The sequence below is a fragment of the Anarrhichthys ocellatus genome, unplaced genomic scaffold (assembly GCF_004355925.1).
Source record: "Anarrhichthys ocellatus isolate YVR2014 unplaced genomic scaffold, GSC_Weel_1.0 scaffold4, whole genome shotgun sequence".
NCBI classification, from domain to species: Eukaryota; Metazoa; Chordata; class Actinopteri; order Perciformes; family Anarhichadidae; genus Anarrhichthys; species Anarrhichthys ocellatus.
In genome coordinates this window covers 10,578,632-10,590,817 of record NW_022280034.1, presented here as the reverse complement: position 1 = coordinate 10,590,817, position 12,186 = coordinate 10,578,632, and the positions used below count along the sequence as shown (strand labels likewise).

Below are 12,186 nucleotides of genomic sequence, written 5' to 3'. Positions count from 1 at the left end.
CCCGCTCCTCTCTGCTGAAGTCCTCCCAAGCACACAAGCACTTCCAGATGCCTGGATTATAGATCGGTCAGTCCCTCTGCATGTTCATTCAGCTCCATGGTGTAATAGTCCAGAGGGCGCCTGAGAATAGAGACACAGTCATGCTTTAACTCGTTCAGAGACACGACTAGGTTCCAGTCACTCAAAGTACTTCAGGAGTTTCATGGTTTCATGGTTTTAGTTTTACTGGCCAAGAATAAGAACGGGCCGGTCGAGAAATCTGCATCTCGACCACAAACTCATGACTTTCCTACATTAGCGTAAAAATGTGAAGACAGTTAAGAGGGTCTTGCTCTTTAATTCTGAACTACAGTCTGACACCAAAACCTGACATTTACTGCTGATATTTCACTATTTCAAATGTGCTATTCTACAAACTGAAAATGGGGCCACAAATATGGATTAAAGCCACACAGATTTTTATTACCTCAAATTCATAGTGATGCAACGTGTTTTCATTAGATATCAAGCTGGAAACAGGTAGCTTGGCTCCCCCCCCCCCTAAATTTAAACAAATCTGCCTACCAGCACCTCTAAAGCTCACTAGTTTGCAGGTTATGAGCTGCTATAGGACAGACTAGCTGTTTCCTCCTGCTCTCAGTCTTCATGCTACGCTGAGATAATCCTCTGTTGGCTGTAGTTTTATTTTTTACCGTAACTGTACAGACACGAGAGTGACATCAATCTTAAAGAAGCACATCTTCAGATGAAATGAGCAATATAGACTCTCAATTACACACAGTTATTTTCAAATATGCTATTCGCACTCAATCACTGTGTAATTGAAAGAGGCACCACAAGTCAAACGATTATGTTGATGATCTGGCGGTGCGATGATTTCCAGCAGACTAGCAAAGAATATAGAAATGAAATGCTGTTGACATGATGTAAAGAGGCACTAAGAAATATCTGTGATCAGTATGCACATCCAGCAGACCAGAGAGAGAGAGAGAGAGAGACGAGGAGAATAACATAAGAGGAGTTCTCACCTCCTCCTGTAGAAATACGTGAACAGAGCAGCTCCCAGTCCGAGCAGCAGGAGCACTGCCACTATGAGCCCGATCTGTAACCCCAGGGCAGACGCTAGGAGAGAGTCAAATAAACACTCAGTTACACTTTCTGTACAAGTTAATACATTAAAACATCCTGATGAAAATTTAAAGCAGCAACAGATTTTGTTCCCTTTAGATTCGACAAGCTCACGGACGGCTTCACGCAGATTTCATCACAGATTTCATTATATATGAAATCTACAATTTATGAGATCACCACCAAGGATTGGCTGCCATGCTTAGACCCTAGGGACCATACCAGAGGTTAAACAATCTGGATTTGTACAGCAGACTATTAATCGGTTGAGTTAGCGGATTAGCTTCTGTTTTCTTTTTGAAGTGATGATGATGAGCTGTGACACGTCTTAAGCGTATACTCGGCTGCCGGCTTTTGTTTTACGCTAACCTGTGCTTGTGTAACGGTCTGTGGATGGAGCAGAGCAGACGTCTCCCTGTGCAGATGAGGGCTTCATGTGCGATGTCTGGATGATGAGGGCCTTCTGATGGTCCGACAGCGCCTGGATGTTCCCCCACACTCGGAGCCACCCAGACACACAGGAAAAGTTGGCTCCTTGAGAGACGCAGAGACGGAGAAATGTTTCATTATCTACATATGAACGTGTTCGGGTCACGCTTTAGCTTGGTAGATTCTGTAAATGGGAAACAGGACGGGCGTCTGCATCTGAAGCGCACAATTTATGACAGTTACTTAGTGTACATGAGGGATGCAGGATGTGCAAGGAAATAGTCACACCTCTGTGAGAATTACTTACCACACTACACTCAGAATCTACGGACTCTACGACGGTGCCCTGCTTCAACATGACAGCTAAATTATCCCTACTTTACAACTCCATGGTAACAGCAACATCCAGTTCTCCCGCAGTGTCAGCGGTCTATTAGCTTTTCTTTACGATTCACTGAACATACGAGTCATTTCCTTTGTAGAAATCAGCCCATTTATACTGAGTGAAGGTGCCTCACCTTGGAGATACAAAGCAGAGATGCCACAGTGACACCTCTGCTCCAGATAATCAGCCACCTCCGCGACCTTCTTGCCCTGGATCAGACCACTGCAGTCTGGGAAAAACAGGGAAGAAGGATGTCAGCTTTTATAAAAGGCATATTTACTGTGACCAGTAGCTTGTTGTTGTTGAGAGGGTCATGACATGCAAAGAATCCCCAGCTGGGATCGAACAAGGGATGCCGCAGCAACAAGGCACCAGGACATACCTCATTGCTGTATTTGTGTAAACAATGTTTGTATTCATGTATATGAATGTGTAAAAAAAAAAGTTATGACGCCTCACCTGCCGACTGCTCCTGCCAGTCACTGGACAGCGGCCCGAGGCAAAGGTCAATGTGACTGGAGAAGGCGGAGCTCGGACAGAGGTTGGTGCTGTGAGGTGTGGGGGAGGAGCTTGTCCAGGAGGAGGGGCTCCTCACCTCGCAGCATGAACACCGGCTCAGGGAAACAGGACCATCTTCCACTGACCTGCACATGCAATACATGTATGAATACGAACATATACGTACAGCTGTCATAGGGATCATAAGTCTAGAATGACATGAAGCAAAACAGATGTTGGTTTGCAGGCAGTAGTTTAAGGTAATAATATATTTTGCAATATTTACATGGATTCTTTTAATACACAGAAATGCTTACCACTCAAATGCACTATGCGATGTTTAAACTTTACATGAATGCACCATTTGGAGCCCGTATGACAGCCTTAGTCGGAATCTCATTCAGCCTAATTTTGGTGAACCTGGATAATCGGCCTCATGTCCCTGGATTCACTACATCATCTCATTGTCTCCATAACAACACTGACTGTTGGCAAAGCATCCTCGTGTTCTCCTGAGCTGCAGTGATGGAATATGAACGCTGCTGTAAATAGCTACACCAACACAATCACAGTCGGGAATCAAGAGCTCTCCCCAGAAAATTGGTAAGCAGAGGTGGTCGGTGGCGCCCCCCCCCCCCCTACACCTTCATATATAGTTGATTGTGACCGATTACCTCAAAGATTTTCTACCTGGAACAAAACTCTAAAAAGGGTTTCTCCTTTCTTTCCCCCCGACACGGCTTCATGCTGATTTAATTATGTTCATTCTGGTTAAACGTTTTGTTAGATCTCAAATGTAAGGAATAATTATAGATGGTGAAGTGAATTAAGGTGTTTAAACATGTGATATGTCAGAATATTGAGTGGTTCGTAGGCGGGCTGTTTTGATTTATTCGTCTTGACGGATTAGCTGCCATGGTAATCTTTCCTTGTTAAAAGAGAACCAGCTGTGATTCAAAAAAACAAAACTGAGTAGGAACCAAAGTCTTTCCTTCGTTGGCCTCAACTCAATTAAGATGAAGGCTTTTATATGACATTTTCAGCAGGCTGGTTATAGCCTTAATTGGGTTGAAGACTTAAAATGAGTGTTACAGTTCAAACATGTAAAAGTTGTCAGTTATTCGCATTGTTCTCCTGTGTTTACCTGGCAGCTGGAATGACTTGTCTCCCTCTGGTGGTGGACAGAGAGGAGAGCAGCTGCTGGTTTTCACTGAACACCAGCACATCTCTGAGGCTGGAATTTGTCAGAGCAGTGCCAGCTCTACAGACACTGAACAGGTCATAGCACAGGACTACTGCTCCTCGTACCGGCACCGCGGAGCCCTCCAGGAAAGTCTGATCTATGCCGGAGAGAGAGGAGGTGAAGCAGTATAGGGAGAATGGGTACAAAACAAGAAAAAGAAGAGGGGAAAGGACAGAGAGAGAGAGAGAGAGAGAGAGAGAGAGAGAGAGAGAGAGAGAGAGAGGGAGAGTCATTAAGAATGAGGTTGAAGGAATGACGTTTTTCTTAGTTTTGTCTTCCTAAAAGGGTTCAATCCCTGAACAACAAGGTCTCCTCCCGTCCTCACCTGCTCCAGTGACATTTCCAACGATGTAAAATCCATCCTGGTCAACAGATCCGGTCAAAGGAAGGGCAATGACGGTCCCACTGTACTCCTGGTCAAACACGGTGAGCACCAGGCCCCGCAGGTCTGTCATGGGGGGGCCGTGCAGCTCCACAAAGGACCTCTGCTGGCTGTGATTGGTCCAGTGGCCACTAGCCACCTCACTGATGACCACACCCTCAGGAGCTGGAGGGGGGCGGGGGCAGATGTTCTCCCTCAGAGGTGTGGGTGGAGCCACCTGATTGATGCATTTCAGACATTTATGATTCTAACGGTTGCAATATATCCAATAAGGATTCATCTGCATCAATTCAAATAGGAGGAAACACGTTTTTTTTAGCTTCTGCTTTTAAGACTACAAAAAAAAGACAAATATTTAAAGGACGAGTTCAACAGTTTGGGAAATACGCACAGCAACTTCCTGGAGTCTCAACAAGACTCCGGGAAATTACTGCACTTGGTGGAGAAACAGTCCAGCCCATGAGGTGCTGCTAAGGGGATTTTGTGACCTGTGAACCGAGCCAGGCTTGCTGTTACCAAAAACTGCACATAGTTTTGATACGTTGAGTTTGTCTCTTTGTCCGACACCATCTTGGGTTTTTTTCCCCAGTGAACAGAAGTGACCATATTTGGACTGTGGAGGAGTGACGTAGGGACAACGTATACGGCTCTAGTAGTGGTAGCCACCCGTCAATCACAATGTAGCCACACCCTAAAGCATACCCTGCTTTATGGTCTATTTTATTATAAATGGGAACATCATTTACCAAATGAACATCATGCTGTATTGAAGACTTGAACCTGGCGATTGAGACAATAAACGCATGTACACAATGTTTACTGAGGTGATAAATCAAGTGAGAAGTAGAGTCATTTTCTCATAGACTTCTATACAATTAGACTCCTTTTTGTAACCAGAGTTGTCGACCCCAGCTGGCCAGTAGAGAGAATGCAGGTTTAAGGCACTTAACCTTGGCTTTACTATTCAGAACCGGAGGTGGCCGTCTGGTTGTTACCCTCTGTTGCAGGTCTTTGTGCTGAGCTAAGCTAACAGGGTGTAGCTTCATATCTACTGCATTTATCATATCTAGTAATTTAATTCTCGGCAAGAAATAAATTCCCCAAAATGGCAACCTATTTCCTTTAATCACTGCTATTTGTATTCATTAGAAATTAAGGTTTTAATGAGCATTCGTCTTCTTTGTTATCCACAATGTTGTGTTTCTACCACTTTATAAAAGACATTCTCTACTGACTGATTTCAGGATGCCCTTTGAAACCTTCACACTTCGTACTTACTGAAAAAGCAGACAGGTCATAGGGGTAAAGGCCTCTACAGCGGCTGAGGGCCTCATCACCAGGCAGAACCTCTGGATCCTCCAGCAGAGGCAGCTGTCCTGGGGTCAGAGCTTTACTCAGCTCCTGCGCCTCCCTGTCTGATCCTCTCTGCCGGTACACCACTGCATCCAGCAGGCCTTTGGTGGGGATCCCCCTTTGGGTCGCCGACGGTTGACCAAACGGGCTGCGATAGAGTGCCACAGCATCTGGTCCGTTCTGGATGGTATTAGGAGGCAAGCGGATTGACGGAGCTGGCACCAACCTGTCGCTGCCCAGCAGAAAGTAGCCCTTAGATGTGGTGAAGTGTCCACTCATGGCGATCTCCCTGTAGGGTCTGTTGTTGTGTGCACTGAACAGCAGTATCCAGATGCCCTGCAGGGAGACCCGGCGTCCTGATGGGTGCCAAAGTTCGATGTACTCGCCGTCCTCAGCTGCGCCAGGTGTATCAGTGTTCAGCTCATTGATCAGGAAGTCACTGCTCCCCCAGGGTGGGAGGTGAGATGGTGAATCTGTACCTCCTGGAATCGCTAAAGCATAACAGGAAGCTATCAATTGGCTGCTGTTAAAGGAATAGTTTTACTTTACTTCACTTTGATTTTTGTTTAGATTTAACAAACGACATAGGACATGACCAAAGAGCTTCATAGATGCTGATAGGGAACAGTAGATGGTATATTTAGTTACCGGTGGACAGTATCAGGCCAAGTGCTTCCGGTCTTTGTGCTAAGCTAAGTGGCTGTAGCTTCATATTTAACAGACAGATATGAGAGTATTCTCATTGGCAATAAGTGTATCTAAAACCACAATCCTGTGGCAAATACTTTGTATCCACTGGGATTTGTTGAGATAATGGAGATGCTTACAAACACTTAAGCTTCTTAAACAAATCTTTTGAAGTTTCCATAAGGGATGAGTGCACTTCAGAGCACTGTTGCAAGACATATGAGGAGCGATATAGAAGAATGAGACAACCACATTGAAGTCTGTCTGCTTTGTTTATAATGCATTTGAAGATTATTATATAATATTATAATTTATTTTTCCATTCATTTCATGGTTAGTACAGCTTTAACACAGTACCTAATAATGGCAATAGATGGCAGTATTACATACAATATATAGATATATAATATTATAGAAATATGAACTTGAAAGTTATAGTATTTTTTATTAACTTGTTCATATTCATTAGTTATGATAGGATTAGAGACTATGACTGTCTTGTTTATATATACTTTGTAGTTTTATTTCATCATTTATCATAGAAAGAAGCTTTTGGTCTGAAGTTAAATAGAAATACACTGGCTGATTGTTTGTGTTGCATGCAGTAAGCCAACACATCAGTTTACAGTAGGATTGGTACTTTATCACAGATTTGTTAGGAACACACTGCTTTTATACTAACGAAACAATAATCTGTTGACACATTCAGCAGAAAGCATTGACTCAACTAAAGTGACAGACTGAACAGTTCATTCATCATTGTCCTCTGCTGATTCCCTCATACCAGCACCGCTTCCTGCTGCATCGCCCTCCACCTCCCCAGCCTCCTGCTTATGCGACTAAAGGACTGATACTGTTGACATGCTGAGGACTCAATAAGAGATCCTTCAGAGAGCAAAGTCTTTCCCACAACATTGGATTCCCTTAATGTGTCTCTGACTGATTTACTGCTGGTTAAAGATGAACGAAAAGCCTTCTGTTTTCTATTCCAAATTAAGTTTGCTTAACCTGGAGATCTGACCTGGGTGTAACCCAGGGCAGGGCTCACACATCATGCTTAATATTGTAATAAATAAAGATCTTAATCTCTCCAAATGATAAGGATATTGAGGTTCAAAGAGCTTTCCTGACCTCGAAAGAGTAGTCGAGAAAACAATCTCACCACGACGTCCATTTAGTCGTACTTTTGTATTTTATGTGACTTAATTTTTCACTGTCAAATTTTGACAAATCCAGCTGATCCTTATAATATTCCATCACACATTTAGCTCATCATCTGTTGGAGTCCACATGAATCACAGGCTTTCCTCTGTGCACCCGATACCTCATCTTTCATTTCTTCTTATGCCAGTTCCTCCTTGGAGCAGCATCCCCCACCAACTTTCAGTTGCTATTTTGCAATACGTGTCCACATTGATGAAGCTTTGTTCCTCAGTTGGTGAAGGATAGAATCTGTAACTTCTCCTCCCTTCACAGGTCAGCACACTGTCTGCGTATCTCTTTGTGAGATTTACTCCCTGGTTCCTCAAAAATAATCCAGTTGAAAGTATCCATGTTTGGCTGCCTATTCTTCTATCTATTCCATCTTTCTACCGCCAGTCAATCAGACACGCGTTACCTGTCATTCCCTTCCTTACTGCATGTAAACTGCAGAAACCCCTTTTCTTTGACTAAATCCCATAAGCTGCGTCAAACAACATTCAGCTCTCGATAATGTTAAGCGTCTAATACAAATTCATGAAGCGAACTCAAACACTTACCATTACTGTGCGGACAGATCTTAGGCCAGGGGCACTGGTTGGGCTGTGCAGGAGTTTGCGGGGCCTCCCAGAAGACCCCAGGATCTCTGGCCCAGGTGGCCACACCACAGCGACTCAGATAGAAGCCTCCCTCTCTCAAACTGACAAAATAAAACAACCCTTATGAGTTCAGCCTTATTTCGCAGGGTTATAATATTAAAATTGGTTTGTGTTGTATGAAACATTCATACATTTTGCAGTGGGTAAATAAAAGCACATCATTATGCTATCCAATAATATAGTCTTGAAATACAAAACACAATTGTAATGCTACATTTCTCTGTCGGTCAGTCAGTTGTTGCAACACAGACTGAAATATCTCAACAGCTGTTGGATGAATTGCCATGACACTCATGGTTCCCAGAGGATGAATCCTACTGCCTTCAGTGGATCCCCTGACTTGTCATCCAGCGCCACCAGTAGGTTGACATTTTAAGTTGTAGTAAATGTCTTCACGACTATTACATGGATCTCCCCCTCAGGATGAACTTTAATAACTTTGGTCTTGCTGAATGACGCTGAATTGTCATCAGTGAGGTGTGAATTAAACTTGCTGCTCAAATTTGAGCGTCATGTCAAAATCTATTTGGGTTACTTTGGCTCAGTGTGATTTAGAGCCTACGTGTGAGTACTGCTCCGGTGATGACACACACTTAACAGTAAAAAAAAAAAAAAAAAAAATCATTAACAAAGAGGAACAGCGGTCACAAGCTGACCCTTTCCAAGTAAAACACAGTTTCACAACATTGAAACTTTAGCCTCAAAAATAACCACTGAATGTCACTAATGCGTCTTCAAAATAGCTCATGAGCTTCACCAAACTAGCACCGATTCTTTCCATCTCTTGTATGTACTGCATCCAAATGGTGGCGGGGTACTTTTGAAATTAAAGGAGAGGGGGAAACTATCGTAGTGTCTTGCCTGTTGCTGAGTTGGTAGGGCTCTCTGCCCGGGATGAGAGTCTCTGAGAGGTTGGCACTAGGCTTGTTTCCAGGTCCAGCAAACACAAATGCATCTAGAGGCTGTATCTGGCTCAGTGGACTGCCCACAGGGAAATCTGAGGCTCTGCCACTGTAAACGGCCACTGCCCCGGACTCATCTCCTGGGAAGAAATCATAACAGGAACAAAGAATTTACAACTAAACGAAAGTGAGTGAATGAATGAAGATTTAACAAAACGAATTGAAGCTGATACGTATCTTTTCCAAACGATTAACTCATCCAGAGCGATAGAACAAGATCACACTGACCTTTCATGTAGCTCTTCTCTATGGTCACAGAGATCAACCCGTTCCTGGAGGTGTCCACATTCACATCCACGCTCACGCTGACCCTGTCCGTTCTCCCATCCAACACAACCAACACCAGAGGACCAGCAGCCGGAGCCTCCGTTAGCTCCACGAACCCGTCCACCTGCCCTCCTCCCAGCTTCAGCTCAGTGATGACGGGGCTGGTCGCCGGGGCGGCGGGCGGGGTGCAGTTGTTCCTCTGACCCGGGGAGGGCGAGGACACCTGAAAGCCCCAGCGGTCCTCAGACAGCAGGCACCTCTCGATCGACTCGTCCCCCTCGAGGGCCGTTTCATCCTCGACGAAGGCCGGTTCTCCTGGCGTCAGAGTCTCGGCGAGGAACTCTGCGCCCCCAGTGCGGCGAGTCATGTACACGGCGGCGTCCACCAGCCCCATTGCCGTGACGTTCATCTTCTCACTGTAGCGAGAGGCAGACGAGTGGTAGAGCACGATGGCGTCCGGGCCGTTCTGGACCGTGTTGGGAGGCAGGAGGATGGCTGGTTTGGGCAGCATGTCCACCGAGCCCACCAGGAAGAAGCCCCTGTCATCTGTGCTGTGGCCTTTGAGGTCCAGCACCTTGTAGGCGATGTTTCCATTTCCATTATAGAACACGAGGGTGTAGCCGTCCAGCGAAGCCCGCTGTCCACTGGTGTGATACAACTCCACAAACTCAGTGGTGTCCAGTCTGGGGTTGTCGGCGTTGATCTCGCTGATGATGAGGCAGGGGTCACCACCGACTACCACCACCACCACCACCAGGCAGAGACAGGCCAAACTGACCACCATGATTTACAGCTTCTCCGAATATAACCAGACCGCGGAGCTTCTGCAAAAGAAGAAAATGGCATTCCTCAGTCAAATAAAAGAACCGAGTGAGTGTGATTAAAATCAAGCAACACTGGGATCTCATTCACAGGACAACATAAGTGAAACACAATCTGAGCCACAGAGAAAGGACTGACTGGAGCACCAGAAGCGTGTTCGCAGAACTGTAATCAAATCTCATGTTTACTACTTGCAGACCAGACTCCCTAGAGGAGGAGAAACCTCCTAATATCATGAATGAGTCTTCTATGAGTCTATTTTTTCTTTCATGGTGACATTGGGAGTGCACGTCTTCGGCATGAGTCATGTAATGTTGCGAAATACGTTGGCAAGCAGACGGAAACTTTGCATGAAACTGTGAAATGCTTTTTTAAAAGCTGTGTGAATAAATAGGATCAAGTGACAAAAAACGGGCCAGATCGTCTAAAAAACACGAATCGGATCGGTGTCATTTCTCGGGAGCAAGTTACAAACACAAGATGCGGTTTACCGATCCCATTTCATCCCGAAATCACTCCAAAGTGTCTTTAAGAAGCTACATTTGTTCGCCCGACAGCCACTCTCTAGGGAAACCAGGTTGGGACAAACAAAACAAAAACAGACGTCTTAAAAAAACGAAGTCTGTGGAGTTCAATTCTGCGCTGAAATGACCTCCCATCTCACCACAGTTATTCCAGTCACGGTTGGGCTGCTATGCATTCATCTTTCCGTCGAAAAAAAAAAAAAAAGAAAAAGCCTGTCAATCTGCTTTCTATCAATGCCACACAAGGTCCTCAAAAAAAAAAAAAAAGGCGTCGTGACTTACTGTATTTTCTCGGTCCGCGTGTCGCACCGTCGAAGGCGCCTCCGGGTGAATGGTGAAATAATTTTGGTTAAAGTTAGTTTTCTGCCCTCCGCCGCTCCCTTCATTCACAAAGCAGCACTTTCTCCCCCCGGACTGTGGGCGGTCAGACTGACTGAGGGGGAAGATGCCTGCCAGGGGAAGCGCTCTCTCTCTTTTTTCTCTCTCTCTCTCTTCTTTTCTCCACGGCTCACACACCATTCAGCCATCCACAGCTGACGATACAACACCGGAAAACCCGGCGAAACGAAGAAAAAAGCGGGCAAAGTGTAACCCCTCGGTGGACGTTGCCGCTATACAAAAAACTACCCACGGTGTAATTGCTGTTTTTTAGAGCCAAAAAAAAAGGGGACGGCGGCCTCGAGTTCATCCCAAGAAGCCTCGTAAAAGACCTGAAGGGGGCCCCGGACCCCACTTTGTCAATTTAGGGGACAGCGGGTTCAGTGGTAACACTTTAATGGTTGATGTCTCATTATCAAGTTATAACTTATGTTGCTGTAGCTTTTCACCACACAACTATGATTTTTGAGTTATTAACAAAATATATCTTTCACTGCCTGTAAACTGTATATTATATCAGATGCTGGCTTTGTATTTTACCAGGTACCTCTACTTGTATACTAAAGATAACAGAAGAAGAAGACGAAAGATAAGAAGAGGAAACAACTTTATGTATGTCACACTTAAAAACAACAGTTTTTACAGAACACAAATGAGGATATTTCCATGACAAGACACAGGAAATAGATCATATTGAATAAAGTATACGGCTACTCTATACAGATAAATGAACCTCAAATTATCACCTAAAAAAGACAGTTGGGTTCACTACATGTTCAAAATATAGAGCATGTTTACGGTAACTGTAAACTGACCTCATGCTCCTGTATTTTATGCAACTTTTTAGAGCAAAACTAAGTCCCTGGAATATCATAAAAACATTATCAATATCTGTTATCATTAGAGATTCACCCAGAGCACTGTACGTTTCTATGAGATTATTATTATAAGGATGTCATAGTGGGTTCATTATCAGTGTAGATCCTGAAGCAGCACTTCTTGATGAAATGATAATGGTTTTTGATTAGGTCATGTTAGTTTAGCGGTCATCTAAATTACATATCAATTGACTAACTCGATTTAATTTACTTCCCCTTGAGAATTAGAAGAATGTGAAGCAAATGTTTCAATATGTTACGACACTACACATGAACAAACCTGTGAGACCATGTGAGACTTTTTATTAGACTCATTCCTCCAGGGGTGGAAGTCAGATCATTTACTTTAGTAAAAGTACCAATACTACAATGTAAAAGTACTATATTGCAG

The 12,186-nt window shown here is 44.3% G+C and overlaps 1 protein-coding gene across 1 annotated transcript; it reads right to left on the bottom strand.

Annotated features, from left to right (window-relative positions):
• Positions 1 to 6: 6 nt before the first annotated feature.
• On the bottom strand, positions 7 to 10,955 carry LOC116380268 (uncharacterized). The gene is made up of 12 exons (XM_031842215.1): positions 10,822 to 10,955; positions 9,155 to 10,017; positions 8,826 to 9,006; positions 7,866 to 8,005; positions 5,344 to 5,909; positions 4,009 to 4,282; positions 3,585 to 3,780; positions 2,402 to 2,586; positions 2,076 to 2,171; positions 1,498 to 1,662; positions 1,029 to 1,122; positions 7 to 120 (listed from the first exon to the last, which is right to left on the bottom strand). Exons 2-12 carry the CDS (start codon positions 9,975 to 9,977, stop codon positions 57 to 59), a joined length of 2,784 nt encoding a protein of 927 aa, XP_031698075.1. The 5' UTR covers positions 9,978 to 10,017; positions 10,822 to 10,955; the 3' UTR covers positions 7 to 56.
• Between the last annotated feature and the right edge of the window lie 1,231 nt (positions 10,956 to 12,186).

Bases quoted from the DNA above. Each gene is read 5' to 3' on its own strand.
- LOC116380268 (XM_031842215.1), bottom strand. From the start codon at position 9,977: ATGGTGGTCAGTTTGGCCTGTCTCTGCCTGGTGGTGGTGGTGGTGGTA. The intron at 1,123-1,497 runs GTTAGCGTAAAA...ACTCTCTCCTAG, and splicing joins AGACCGTTACACAAGCACAG to CGTCTGCCCTGGGGTTACAG. The intron at 121-1,028 runs GTGAGAACTCCT...CTCTATTCTCAG, and splicing joins ACGTATTTCTACAGGAGGAG to GCGCCCTCTGGACTATTACA.